At 35.4% G+C, this 13619-nt stretch overlaps 1 protein-coding gene across 1 annotated transcript in view; it reads left to right on the top strand.

Annotated features, from left to right (window-relative positions):
- VPS13C (vacuolar protein sorting 13 homolog C) overlaps positions 1–13619 on the top strand; it is a gene marked incomplete at its 5' end in the record, with an annotated part of 94782 nt that overhangs the window by 48297 nt on the left and 32866 nt on the right. The window contains 13 exons of the mRNA XM_010164081.1: positions 346–490; positions 1656–1812; positions 2716–2846; positions 3962–4131; positions 4691–4929; positions 6462–6691; positions 7459–7551; positions 8579–8944; positions 10181–10270; positions 10682–10837; positions 11677–11941; positions 12781–12941; positions 13461–13582. Of these exons, the coding sequence (XP_010162383.1) occupies positions 346–490; positions 1656–1812; positions 2716–2846; positions 3962–4131; positions 4691–4929; positions 6462–6691; positions 7459–7551; positions 8579–8944; positions 10181–10270; positions 10682–10837; positions 11677–11941; positions 12781–12941; positions 13461–13582 (2325 nt within the window). The remainder of the gene's footprint in view (positions 1–345; positions 491–1655; positions 1813–2715; positions 2847–3961; positions 4132–4690; positions 4930–6461; positions 6692–7458; positions 7552–8578; positions 8945–10180; positions 10271–10681; positions 10838–11676; positions 11942–12780; positions 12942–13460; positions 13583–13619) is intronic.

Raw genomic sequence — 13619 nt, 5'->3', positions numbered from 1 at the left:
GTCCATGTTCTGTATGCAGCACTGTTCTATTATTTAAAGGTGATAGACAATGAAAACATACTAAAACCAACAAACCACCCCCTGTGATCCCCCAAAAAACCTTAAGTTTGAGTGCTTTTAGATAGGGAAACATGTCCACAATACCTAAAAATTATTGGAAAGAAAGGAATGATAGGACAGTAACTGAGTTCATCTTAAGTGTGTACCTGGGCGTAAGTGCACGTAAGCACACATTGTTATTAATTTAAAAAAAAAATAGATCAATAATTCTGCTAGATTAGTATTTTATTTGGTATTCTGCAACTACTAAATATTTTTCTCTGCTGCTTCCACTGTCTTTTGTAGGTGTGTTATATCCACAGATTCTCAACCAGATTCCGAAATTCTGTGCCCTGTGAGTTTGACTTTACTGGTCCAGAGAAATTTATCAGCAGCTTGGTATCATGAAACACCAATGATTGGTATCAAAGGAGACCTAAAACCAATGCAGGTAATATCATGGCAAATCAGAGCTACATCAAATGTTACATATATTCTGTTATGCTCTAAGAATAGTATTTAGCCTAGTTAAGGAGCTTGTAAACTTGTTGCAATTTGTATTCTTTACAGAATATTAAAAGACTTCCAGCTTGATTGTCCAGTTCATAGGTCTGTTAGAGTTTTGATATTGTTTGATGAATAGTTTTGGTGTAGCTGCATACAAATGGAATAAAACCTATTTTTATTTTTCTGGAGGTCTGTTGGAGCTATCCTTTGACTCAGCAGTCAGTATAGTTGTTGAGGTTGCCTGTTGAGTTAGCATTTAAAATCTAGATTTAAGATTTTAATTTGTTTAATCTGTAATATTCAAGTTATTTGAGTGTTTAGTAGATTTATTAGAAATTAGAAGAGTAGATTGGGCTCTCTAGTATACAACAGTTCAAAATTATGGTTGATATCTTTGCAGAGGGAGGGCTTTACTTCCTCTTTTCTTACATTAATGATGTGGATTTAAGTGGGTAAAAATGAACTGAAGGGCCTTTTAGTTGTTCATGAGCCCTATTTGATTCCTTTATCTGTGCTGTGGCCAAATGTAGCACTGCTAAAGCTCAGAGGAGTAAGTTATTGAAGGAGTACCAGTTAAAAAAATTAAATGTAGAGAAAGTATTCTAATACTATGTATTATGGGCTAAGTGACTGCATTTTGTCACTTATTACTGCTTATTTTTTTCATGATCGTGTTATGTTATGAATGGATTTGGATTCATTAACTCTTAAAGGCCTACTGAATGACAGTTGCTTTAGTGCTTACAATGTAAATCTACAATGTAAATCCAGAGATGTTTCTGGATTACTGATTTATTAAGAAGTGTTTATGATCATCAATTACTCATAGTTTTAGCAGGCAAAGAGCCTTTACAAGACTTGAAAGTATTTATCATACAGAGTGTTAGTTATTGTTGTAAATCCTGTTCATAAAAAGTAACAAACAGTGTTTTAGAAAAAATAGTTAAATTGTTTGGGGTGTTTTGGCCAGGATCATTTTAGCTAGACAGCTTGTTTATGATGGAAGCAGCATGCTGTTTCTTCTCAACATTTGCATGCTATTGATAGAGTTCTATTTTAGAAAGATATAGTGTCACCAAAAATGAAGTTGTATGTTTATCTCTTCCCAGATTGCACTCAGTGAAGAAGATCTAACTGTTGTTATGAAAATTTTACTTGAAAACCTTGGAGGGACTTCTTCCCAGCCAAATACTGTGCCACAGAACATTGAAGATATGCAGATACTTAAAAAAAGGAAGGATCCAAATGAATCAGATTTCTGTGAGGGTATGTTCAATTCAAAAGCTGAATATATTTAGGCATGGGACTATTTGCAAATTCAAACATCATCTTTATCTGAAGCATTTAAATGCGTGTAAATAAATTATTTTTCTTAATCGTTACGTATGCATTGCATACATGAAAAGTTATACATGAGAATGTATGTGGGCTGTTGGTCAAAAGTTTTTGTAGTGCATTTTTTGAGATTCATCTTTTATAGGATGGTATTCTTCAGTCTATATCAATGACTTATAAGTTGCTGGTAGTTTAAAAAAGAAAAAAGCCAAACCAACTACCCTAGCATGTTAATGCATAATTATAATGATCAAGGATATTATTAGTATTCAAATAGTGTATTAATGTAAACAGCATATGTCTCTGGATGAAATACTGTTAATGCTTTGACAAAATCTTTTTTTGTCCAAAACAACATTCTTAACGTCAGAACAATTACTGTTCAACCAATAGTTGAACTGCTCTACTATGAGAAGAAACTTGAAAGAAGAGTAGGGCAAACTCTTTGAGCAGTCTTAGTACTTTCTGTAGTTCTTCATCCATTTTAATGGAAGGAGAACTACAGAAAATAAATTAATGACAACTTTTTTTAAGGTTCTTAAACCACTCTGTGCTAGGTAACTTTAGCATGCATTGAGTAGAACAAATTGATATTGAGTAAATAAAAGTGCTAATTTTTCTGAGTAGTCTTCCAGATTTAGAGGTTTTCATCTTTTTGTGACTTTCTGATCTTAATTAAAAAACAAAATCAAAACCAAACCCAAAACCACAAAAAACCCCAACCAACCAACCAACCAAAAAAAAACACAACAAAAAAATCAAACCACCAACAAAAGAACAACCCCAAGCTCACTGTTCTAAAGAAATGTAAAAATATTTTCTTTTCACTGACAGGTCCTCTTCTTGCTTTTGGACAAAAAAATGTTTCTACAGTGCAGTCTTCTGCGGAATGTTATACAACACTTAAATTTGACTTTAATTTTGAGTCACTTTCAGTAAATCTCTACAATAGTGATATGAATCAGGTTTGTGACAAAGCTTTTACCATACAGATGGGGTGGGGAACTTAGGCTTCTCACATGAACAGAACTCAGAATAGTAAACCAGAGTTTTGTCAGTTGTGTTGGCCTTGTAATGCTTGCCTTATAGTGCTTATGTAATTTATGCTGGAACTTTGAGGTTTTATGGGTAGAGAATGTCCTTAATTTGAAGGACGTAAGTGCATTTCTAAAAATCACACTTAAAAAAACCCCCAGAACCAACCAACCAAAAAAACCCCTCAACAAACCCAAAAACCCAACCAAAAAGAAAAAAAAAACACAACCAAAACCACCCACTATTTGATTTGATCATTCAAGCCTTGATTCCAGTTATCTAAAATAAAAAATGAAAATTTGAAAAGCAGGAGTTGCTAGCCTAGATGATGCTAGTTCTATGCATGGTGCCTATATAGTTAGTAAGCAAATCGAAGGTGTATATGGCCCATACTTCTCTTGCATATTCTTGACTGTGAGCAATAATGAACATCCTTCCTGTACTGAAGACAGAAGAGAAAGATGTGCAATGTTGCCTTGTTTTCATGACTTAATATGCTTTGTCCAGAGGTGAAGGTGCTTGCTTTATAAGTCTTGGTATATAGTGAAGGTATGGTACCGTTGTACTTAAAATAACTATAATGCAGGAATTTGTGGTGCTTTTTGTATGAGGGATGTATAATTTTAAAAATTTCTTGTGAAATGAGCATCACAGGGAAGAAACACATTGTAATGGCATTTTATTTTAATTTCTTCTTCATATTATTTCTGTTTGTTGCTGAGGTCCTGGTTGTAAATGAGTTAGTGTGATGGGAGTGAAGGGATCCTCTGGTAGGAGATACAGAGTTCAGGATTATCCTTTGGTCGTGCATTCTGAGCAACCACTAGAAATGTGTTGAAAAAACAACACGTGTTGAAACTACCCAACCTGTTTTTTCTGTTTTCTCGGTTTCTTGGACTAATTTGTATGATTGGAGGACTGATGACAGCAACAGGCTAATCATATCCTTTAATCTGTGGATCAAAATGCACATGGCTAGCAGTAAGGGAAGTGTGCTTATTACTTTGTTCTGTGATAACTAGTCGTACTGTTTCTCATTGTGTAGAAGTCTCTGCTTTCACTGCATACTGACAAATTACGCCTTGGCGAACTCCGGCTGCATCTCATGGCGTCATCAGGGAAGATTTTTTCAGATGGCTCAATGGATATTAATATTAAACTCAAGACATGTACCCTGGATGATCTCAGAGAAGGAATTCAGAATGTGACTGCAAGGTAAGTTTGAGTGCATCAGAAATGAAAAAACTCCATGCAATTTGTGAGGAAGACTGTTTCCTTCTTCCATACTTCGCTTTACGTGGGATTGGTAAAACTTAGTAGGACTGTCAGCTGTTGCCTGTCATACTGTGCACTAAAGCAATGAATAATGTAATTTTAATAATGTTAAGCAAGTTTATTCTTTTATATGTTGATTTCCCAGGTTAGCCAAAACAAAGAAACAAAAAATACTGGAGAGGTTTGAGTATTACAATAAGCTGTATATAACAGTTGAGTAGAGAGCAACCAGCCTCATCTAGAGAGTTCTGTGCGCTGGAACTTTAGTCTGATTGTTACACGCAGTGTATGTAGTTCCAAAACAAATTTTAAATTGAAATTAATCTTCTAAGAGAAGTCTATGCCTTCTTATTTCTAGAGGAAACACTGATTGCTTATGTTGTAATTCTTTTTTATAAATGGTACAGGGAGAAAAAAATGGCACTACTTACACATCCCTGTTTTTCTAGATCTATGTGTTGCGATGTTTGAAATATTTCTTATTAAACTTGTCTTCCAGAATGATAGACAAGAAGGATGACACAAATGATAGTTCTATGATAGATATAAGCTACAAGCAGGATAAAAATGGAACTGAAGTCGTTGCTGTCCTTGACAAACTGTACATATGTGCCAGTATGGAGTTTTTGTTGACAGTAGCAGATTTTTTCATAAACTCAATGCCAGCATCCTCAACTGAAAGATCTGCACAGTTCCAATTAAAGCATGTTGCTTCTGGGAAATCCAAGCCAGAAACAGGTCTGTAAAACTGTTTTCCCTCCCCCATCCTCACTCCCATCCTTCACAGACTTAATACTGAAAATAAATAATCCTAAAGTTTTCAATAGGCTATATTGCTATCAGACTTAAGAAATGAATTTATTCTTCACAATGTGTAAATTGGCCACTGATACCATATATTGTTGTAAGTAGTAGTAGTAGTTCTAAAACGACTTGTAGTGGAGTTGTGCCCTCCAGCAGAGCTCAATACTAAAAATCACTGCTGCTAAACAGGATTTTTACCTATGTAATATTGCAAAGGAAGCATCCTTTGGGTAAAAAGCACCATGTAGGTAGTAATTCAGGAAGTAAAAAAAACCCCCAAAAACCAAACAGCCTACTCTTTGAAGGTGAGTGTTGAGGAATGTCTTACCCTTGCTTCTGCAAGTTATGTATTTTGAAACTGTAGGTTATTATTTCAGTTCAGTTATGCAAAACTTAAGTCTTTGATGTCCAGCTGTCCTCTTTTTGATTGAAGACTGAAGATAAAGCATGAAACAAGGGTGAGAAGGGCAGTTTCTGAGGTGACTGGTTTTTTGTTTTGTTTTGTTTTTGCTTGGTTTTTAGTGATTGCTAGGCTTGCCTGAGTTGTGATCAGACCTAATCTGTGGGTTGTGTTGTCTAGCTGGTTCCCAACAGCCCTCCCTTTCTTTTGGGAAACTTGGCGGAGAGCTAGGAGTGAGTCTTAAGTTTTGTGAATTGCCCTAGTGATGTCAGTAGTTCACTTCCTCTCCTCTTCACTTGTTGGAGATATGCACGAGACCCTGTGATGAGGGAGGGATGGTACACACTCCAGAAAAATGACACAGGGGCTGCTCAGAACTACCCAAAATGTGTTGCTGGCTGCAACCCATGATAGCTGCCTTTCTTTGCCTTTGCTGTAGTGCACTGAGCCCCAGCTTGGCAACTGTTCCATCACATAGTTGTGATATTCCCTTATTTACAGTGTTAGGCGTGAGAAACCCATTTAACAAGTCCTAGTGCAGGAGGATCACACACCACTATACTGCCTGTCATTGAGAATCAAACTTATTTGATCCATCACTAGGTTAGAGAGTCTTGCTTTTAACAGAGATAAATGTAGCATGATTTTCTCCTTCTGTTTGGAGACTAAGTGAATATTCAGACAACAAATTGTATATTTCTAATTCTGTTTCAATTAGTAAGTCTTCACTCTAAAGAAGTTTAGTTACTTTAGGTATTGAGCCAGAAGATAACTATTTCCAACTTGGCTTTGTAGAGCCATTGACTACAATGTATAGAGCTAGTACTGGCTTTTTACAGTATTGAAACTGTTTCTTAAAAACAAAACTTATCACCAGTTTGCTGCAGATTTCTGGACACTGTGGATTCAGTTTCAGCGAAGTATTACTGTAAAAACTGAGACATTATTTGTTAAATATGTACCTTTAAAATTATGTAACATTTTTTATGCATGGTTTAGGTATTGCGTACATAATAATGCTTTCAAACTTTTTATATTCAAGGGTTTTTTTAACTTATTTTCACAGAAATATCTGTACGGCCAAATATGACAGTAAAAGCAGTGATCATGGATCCAGAAATTGTATTTGTTGCTAATTTGACCAGTGCTGATGCCCCTGCCTTAAAAGTTTCTTTCCAATGTGACTTTTCTCTGACGTCCGGAAAGCTTGCACAAAGGATGACTGCTCAAGTGAAGAGCTTCAGAGTGTTGGCCTGTGCCTTTCTCAAAGAAAAACAAGACAAAAGTGTTACTACAGTAAGAAAACTTGTTTTTCATAATGAAAAAAATAATGACATCTGTTGGCAGACATGTCCTTTAGTTGGCATATCCATAGCACTCAGAAAATCGAGTTTTTATATCATTGATTATTATGAAGATATGAAGGAACTGTGCATCTATGGTAGGCAATTTAAAGGTGAAACTTTTATTAGTATCTGCAAGACTTTATCGCATAGAACTCTGTCTAAAACCTGTGTAGTGCATTTGTAAATTAAATTAAAAGTTTCTTAGTGAAGAAATTGTATGTGGGGTTTTGAAGACTAAGAATACCTCTCTGCAGCTTTGTTTACCTTTTGTAGTAGAGTATGCTGATCAGCGTGTTGTTTGGAACTTCTGCTGCTCATTCCTGGGAGGGAGCACTGAGCCACGAAGGTGACCTGCGTGGTTCATCTTGTACATATTCTCTTTCCTTATGCATTTAGTTTTCTTAAGGATTCAGGCGGTTTTTGACTAATACCATCAGCCTGTGTGTTGGGTTTTTGTTTTATCTGTTTTCTAAGCCTTATGTTAAAAGCTTTTCTTTCACTAACTTTTAACCTTCCAGTACAAAATTGTTCTTGTGCAAATTTGGATGCTGGAATGGAGCACAGTAACGCTATGGAAAGAATGCTGTTACTCTGAAACTGTTGTTATTTTATGGAATCAGCATCCCTTTGGCCTATGGGATTAAAAAATACAAGGCCATTTGAAAAGATTAGATTCCAGGAGTTACCTTAATAATCAAATTACATTTTTCCACTCAGGTTTTATGGCCATGTTCTTTGGTCATGGAAAATATGATGCATGTCTCAGGGTTGCAAACTGTGGTGGTAACAATAGAAGAACTTACTATAAAGGTAAGACTAGTAAAACTGTCTTTGTAAGAACAGGTGTGTTTATCAAACTCTAGCTTGTTTGTTCGTTGTTGTTGTTTGGTTGTGGTTTTTTTTTTAATTTTATGTATTGGTATTTAAAATATCCATTTTCCCCATTAGTTTAATTCCAGAAATAGACATTTATCCTTTTTAGAGCAACTCTGTGTTGGAAAAAATCATTGCATGTTCCTTCTTTTGGCAATCTCTTGACAAAAAAGAACCAATTTAAATACTAGGATTCCTCCTACCAGTTTCTTCCAAATTGATGAAACAACGCTCCCCCCTGCTGCTGCCACCACCGCCGCTATCTTTCTCTTCAGAAGGACATATAAGCAGGACCACACATAGAAGTGCATGTAAATTTAATGCTGCTAACATGATTTCCAGAATGATATACAGTGTGAAATTCCTTGTTCTTAATAGTAAATTAATAGATGTGTCTATAGTAATGGTCTTTCTGAATGTAATTTGTTAATTCTCCTACAAAAAGTTCACAAATCTGCATTTGTTGTCTGAAAAGGTGGTCAGTGATGAAGTCTTAGACTGTAAGCAGTAGTACATTGTTACTAAAGCATAAAGCTTTTGACAGATGCCTTGTACTGCTAATTGAAATGATGATGTACATAACTCTCAAAGATGCTTTTTTGAACACTTCAAAGATCTTAAAAATAAATTAATGTTTTACAGTGCAGTAGAGAAAAGGTTAATATTGACTACTGTTATGGGAGCACTGTGTATCAGTAAAAGTGATATTCCAGTCTTAAAATTTTGTTCTTGAGACTGTGGCACTGTGAGGGAGGAATTGGGAAATTTTGTAGGAAAGAGGTCTGTGAATGGATTCTGTTTCTTTATCTTGACATTTAAGTTGCATCTCTTATAAAAGCCTTTAATGCTACGTACCAATATGAAGAACCCAAGAGGTATTTACCATCTCCATCATCATAGATTTCAGATGTTAATCAGTTTTAAAATGTTTTGAGATGTAAAGGATTTTTTTTCTTTGTTCAAGATCTCACCAATGATTCTGAATACTGTGATTACCATTATGGCTGCTATAAAACCCAAAACTACAGAGGAGGATTCTAAAGGACCAACTGAAGTTCCTGAGAATTTGTGGCAAGTGAAACCTGCAGATCAGTGCAGTGCTTGGTTTCTTGGTGTTGATGTAGCCACAGAAGCAACAGAAGCTTTTAAGGACTCTGAACATATTCTGAAACAAGAGAAATTTGACGTTGTAGTGAAGTCTGTTCAGATCACCTTGGAATGCGGACTGGGACATCGTACTGTCTCTTTATTGTTAGTAGAATCTGTGTTTTCAGGTGTCCTTAAAAACTGGTCCTCGCTGATGGAGGTCACTGCTGATATGTCACTGGAGGTATGTAGAATCAAATTGTTAGCAGTTTAAAACACTTCTGCACATTTAGTAATGTTCAGGTGACTTTTTAGTACACTTTCTGTGTGCTAAATTAAAAATGGGTTTAAATTGTAATGCTATTAGGAGTTCTTTAGTAGTCAGGCAAGTATGATGAAGCATAATGTGTTTTTACAGAAACTTTGCAATCAGTAGTAGACTTTAATGGCAGTTGCTACTGTGGAATAATCTAGTCTTCTCTGTTTCTCTGTTTTTGCATATTCACTTTTTACTGTATGAACAATGAGCTTGGCTTAGTTGAATAGTCATATTTAACTCTTATTGCCCACCTTTTTTTGTTTCTCTAGCATTGTGTTTATTGGCAAGATAAGTTGTACTCTTTTCTCAATGTCTTCTCTGTGTCTTGGGTTGTAATCACCCTATATTTGTTTTGCCAACTATTGCAACTCTTCTCCCCAAGACATGCTGAATTCCGAGATGGTATGTCTCTTATGGAGGCAGCATCTTAATATTTCATACAACCAGATGTGCAGCTTTTCTGTGCAATAGGTTAACTACATCTTAGTTGTATTTTGTCCGTTTACCAAATGTGCCTCATACTCCGCTCTGTACTGCGTATACAATTCTTTCATTGCTAGTTGTGCATATCATAATAGAGTATGGAAGATGCATGGCTAATCATACACAACTTGGAGAAGGCACCGTGGTTCCAGAAGCAGGGAGGGATAAGGAAGATAGCTGAAAGGGAGCGTCCAGGACAATTTGGTCCACAACTTCTGTTCATATATGCGGTGGCTGAAGGAAAGTAAAAGCTTAGTGTAGGCTGTGAGTTACATGAATTGTTCCTGTGGACCAGATTCAGACTAAAATTTGCTCAGACTTATTGTCATTTCATAGTACAATGAAGTACTTGCAGCATAGATGTTTTCGATCTCAAAGTCATTCTCTCAAATAGTGGAGGAGAGGATATTGAGCGGTGTTAAAAGGATGGGGAGTTGCCAGGCTGTCTTGTTGCTCTGAAAGCAAGCTAGGTAGTAAATTCTTCAAAAATTTTGTCACTTATGAAAAATGTATGATGTATTACACTTCTGTGTATTAATTTTTAAAGCCTTTAAAAGTTGATGCTAGACCTCTCAAATATGAAGATTGATTGTTTTCTTGTTAATGTTTTTCATAGTAAATGCTATTGGAAGGAATTCGTTTTTTAGATGCCTTATTTAATTTTGATTCTTTCTTTAGATTCATTATTACAATGAGAACTATGCAGTATGGGAGCCACTTATTGAACGAATTGAAGGAGGGAAGAAGCAATGGAGTTTGAAGTTGGAAGTATGTAAACATACTTGAAACTATGTGAACTAGTTTGAATAAACAGCTATTTATTAAAAGTTATATGTGATTAAACATTCACCTTTCAAATGCTGTTACTTTGAGGGAGCTATGCAATTTAACGTGGAAAAAAACCCCCAGTTTTTAGACATCTTAAGGTTTTTATGAAAATTGTTAGTTAGTTGTCCAGTGCATGGACAAAATGTAACCACTCATATAGAGAGGAAAGAAAATAACTTGCTTGCCTTCAATGTTGGTATAAAAATTCTGTGTTAGTGTAGGGTGTCTGATATTAACAAGGCAAAGTAGGTTATCCTGTGCTTGGCAAAATTGTCAAGTGAAGTGTAGGTCAAGTTTTTTCCTGTGAGTAATCTATGTGTTCATAATTGCCTCATTAAATTTTTGTTTTAGATGAAGACTAACCCTGTCCAAGAGAGAAGTTTGATGCCTGGGGATGATTTCATTGTTCTTCCTGAGCCACAAACTGCAGTTAACATTTCTTCAAAGGATACAATGAATATAACAATATCCAAATGTTGTCTTGCTGTTTTCAGTAATTTAGCCAAGGTAGTCCTAGCAGATGGTGCTGAATTACGTGGTTCTGTAGGAATCTCTTTTTTTTTTTTTTTTTTTTAATAATTCTCTGTGCTGCCAGTCACAAGCCAATGACTGTTTTGCAGCCCTGACAAATGTTATCTGGCAGGGCTGAGGAGTTTTACTATAATTAGTGCTTTAGGGTTAACTAAAAGGTGGTGCTAGCTTTGGAAAGATACGATTTCTGTGTTAGAAGAACAAATGTGCCTATGCAGGACTTAAGGAACAGTCTTGCAAGGATGCTGAATGAAAAGAAAACCCTCCAACCCTCCTTTCACTTCGTTTAATTTGGGGGTGGTGGGGGGGTGGAATTTTGGTTACTAAATCAAGCTGTTTTTACAGAATGTGACTTACACCTATTTATTTTTTAATTCTAAATGAGCAGCAGTTCTCTAAGTACTTATACTGTAAGTCAATTACCATGGCTTTTATTGTAATCAAATGAATATTTGTAAGGTTGTGGTTGAATATGAAGTACATACATGATGAATATGCTTGGGACTGACTGAGACGGTCTCTCAGATCTTATTTTTCTCTTACAACCCAACAACTGTAAAACATTCCCTATGAGGAGCATGAATGCTTATTATAGCATCAACATTTGCTGCAAATCACAGAATAATAGTGAAATATTCTGGAAGTAAACTTTTCTTCCCTGAAATACTACTATACAAAGCATAGATATTGCTATTTTATTTTTTTAATTTTTTTTCTTCAAAATTGTAGTTGCTGGGAACTGTTTTTTAAAGCTTTTATATATGTGTTATTGTGGCTATTTATGTATGACGCATTATGTATGTTGTCAATTACAGGCATTTTCAGAAGGGACTGCATCCACGTTTGACTATTCCTTTAAAGAGACAGCACCTTTCATAGTGAAAAATGCCCTAGGTGTTCCTCTCAAAGTGCTTCCTAGCTCCAGTTTTCGGATAGTTGGTTCAGTTGAAAAAGAAAATATAAACAATGTAGAAATTGGTCAGAACATGGAACTGGAATACTCAGTTTTCGAAGCGCCCCAACGAGGAAGGCTGTCTGCATTGTACCGACAAGAAAGCTCCATCTTTTCTTTAAATTTAGGTATTATACTAGGGGACACTGCGTTACAGCATCTTGAGAATGGTAACATGGGGGAGTCAACATGATTAAATTCAAAGTGATCAAAATTCAGGTGTTGAAACTACTTTTGAATACTGATGACAATAGAAAAAGAAAATAAACCAGCTACTGTACTTCTTAAAAAAAAAAAAAAAAAAGTAAAATTCTTTCTCTTCAGTTTTTCAGAGAATGAGAAGTCCAATATTTTTTCTTCCTCTTTGGAAGAAATGGCAGACATTCTAGTAGAGTCATTGATAGACCATTTTACAGCTACCTGGGCTGTGGAATCCCACATAGGCCTGTGGATTCCAACTCCCATTAAACAGAATCTTTGTTTCTCATATCCCTACTCCCATTCAGCTTTCTGTAGTTACCCCATCACTTGAGAGCTGTTATGATTTTTCTGTGTTTCTATCTTTGCCAGAAAATACTCCTAGGAGAATAGGATATAGTAACTACTAATACATAATCTTCTGTTTTTTTCCTTTCCATCCCATCCCATATGAAGGTACTTGGCCATGATACAAAGATCATGTTGTGTTGCATTTTGTTAATTTACCCAACAAGTGCTTCTGTTTACTGTTTGCTCTATTTATTGTGCTATGTATAAATCATAATCTAAAGTTATAGTCTTCAGGAGTATTCTGACCTTAAAGCTTTCCTTCAGTGGTGCTCAAATACCATTTCAAGGTGATTTTGCCCAAGAGTCCTTTGATCCTGGTTGTTGCAGAGTTTAGAGAAACTGAAGTATTGTTCAAATAGAAAATGGTAATGTGATTTGTTTTACCAAATTAAGACTTTTGTATATTTTTATGGATTAGAACTTCAAGGATATGAAGAAGTGGTAAACATTCTCGTAGCCAAACCAGGTCGACGACTGTACAACATAAGAAACCTTCTTGTTGATCGTTCAGAATCGATTATTATACAAATAGATGCTACAGAAGGAAATAAGGTTATTACTGTACGATCTCCTTTGCAGGTAAAAAACCAACCAACCAAACCAAAAACCTGAAAGCAGTGCTCTTCTCTGAGTGACTTTGCTTTTCTTCCTTAATGCAATTTTTTGAGATCATACTTTTCCAAAAAGTTACTTAAAGGCAAATTATTAAGTATTTTACTCTATTTGTTACATGATTTTTTTAAACTGTATTCTGCATGTGTGTATTTTCCTGATAAACAAATAATTTGATTTTTACTTTCAACTTTTGACTTTCTAATATTCTCAATGTTGAGGTTGGAATATGTAATTTTTATGCAACTTGACATTTTAAGCATGTTTTCCAATTAATGGAACTTAAAAGTAGCATAGTTTTCTTATATGCTTGCATATATTTTTCTGCTTCAGAACTGTATTTCTTACTAAGATGCATAGAAGTCTGTTTTCCAGAGGAGTTTAATGAAACCGACCAATGTTGTTTTTCCTTGTTGCTACTCATACTTTTTCCTTTAGGAATTTGTACCATAGAAATGTAATGAAAATTATGCATTCTGATCCTAGATCAAGAACCATTTCTCAATCCCATTTATAATCTATAAACTGGCTAGAGATTCCAAGTTGCTGGAGCCAATTGGCATATCTAAGCCAGAAGAGGAATTCCACGTTCCTTTACATTCATACAGGTACACTTTTGTTCTGTAGGGCTAATCTTTGTGAGAC

This window comes from Antrostomus carolinensis, unplaced genomic scaffold, assembly GCF_000700745.2.
Source record: "Antrostomus carolinensis isolate BGI_N321 unplaced genomic scaffold, ASM70074v2 scaffold18063, whole genome shotgun sequence".
In the NCBI taxonomy this organism is placed as follows: Eukaryota; Metazoa; Chordata; class Aves; order Caprimulgiformes; family Caprimulgidae; genus Antrostomus; species Antrostomus carolinensis.
Note: the sequence above shows the minus strand (reverse complement) of the source record. Positions and strands in the feature narration are given on the sequence as shown.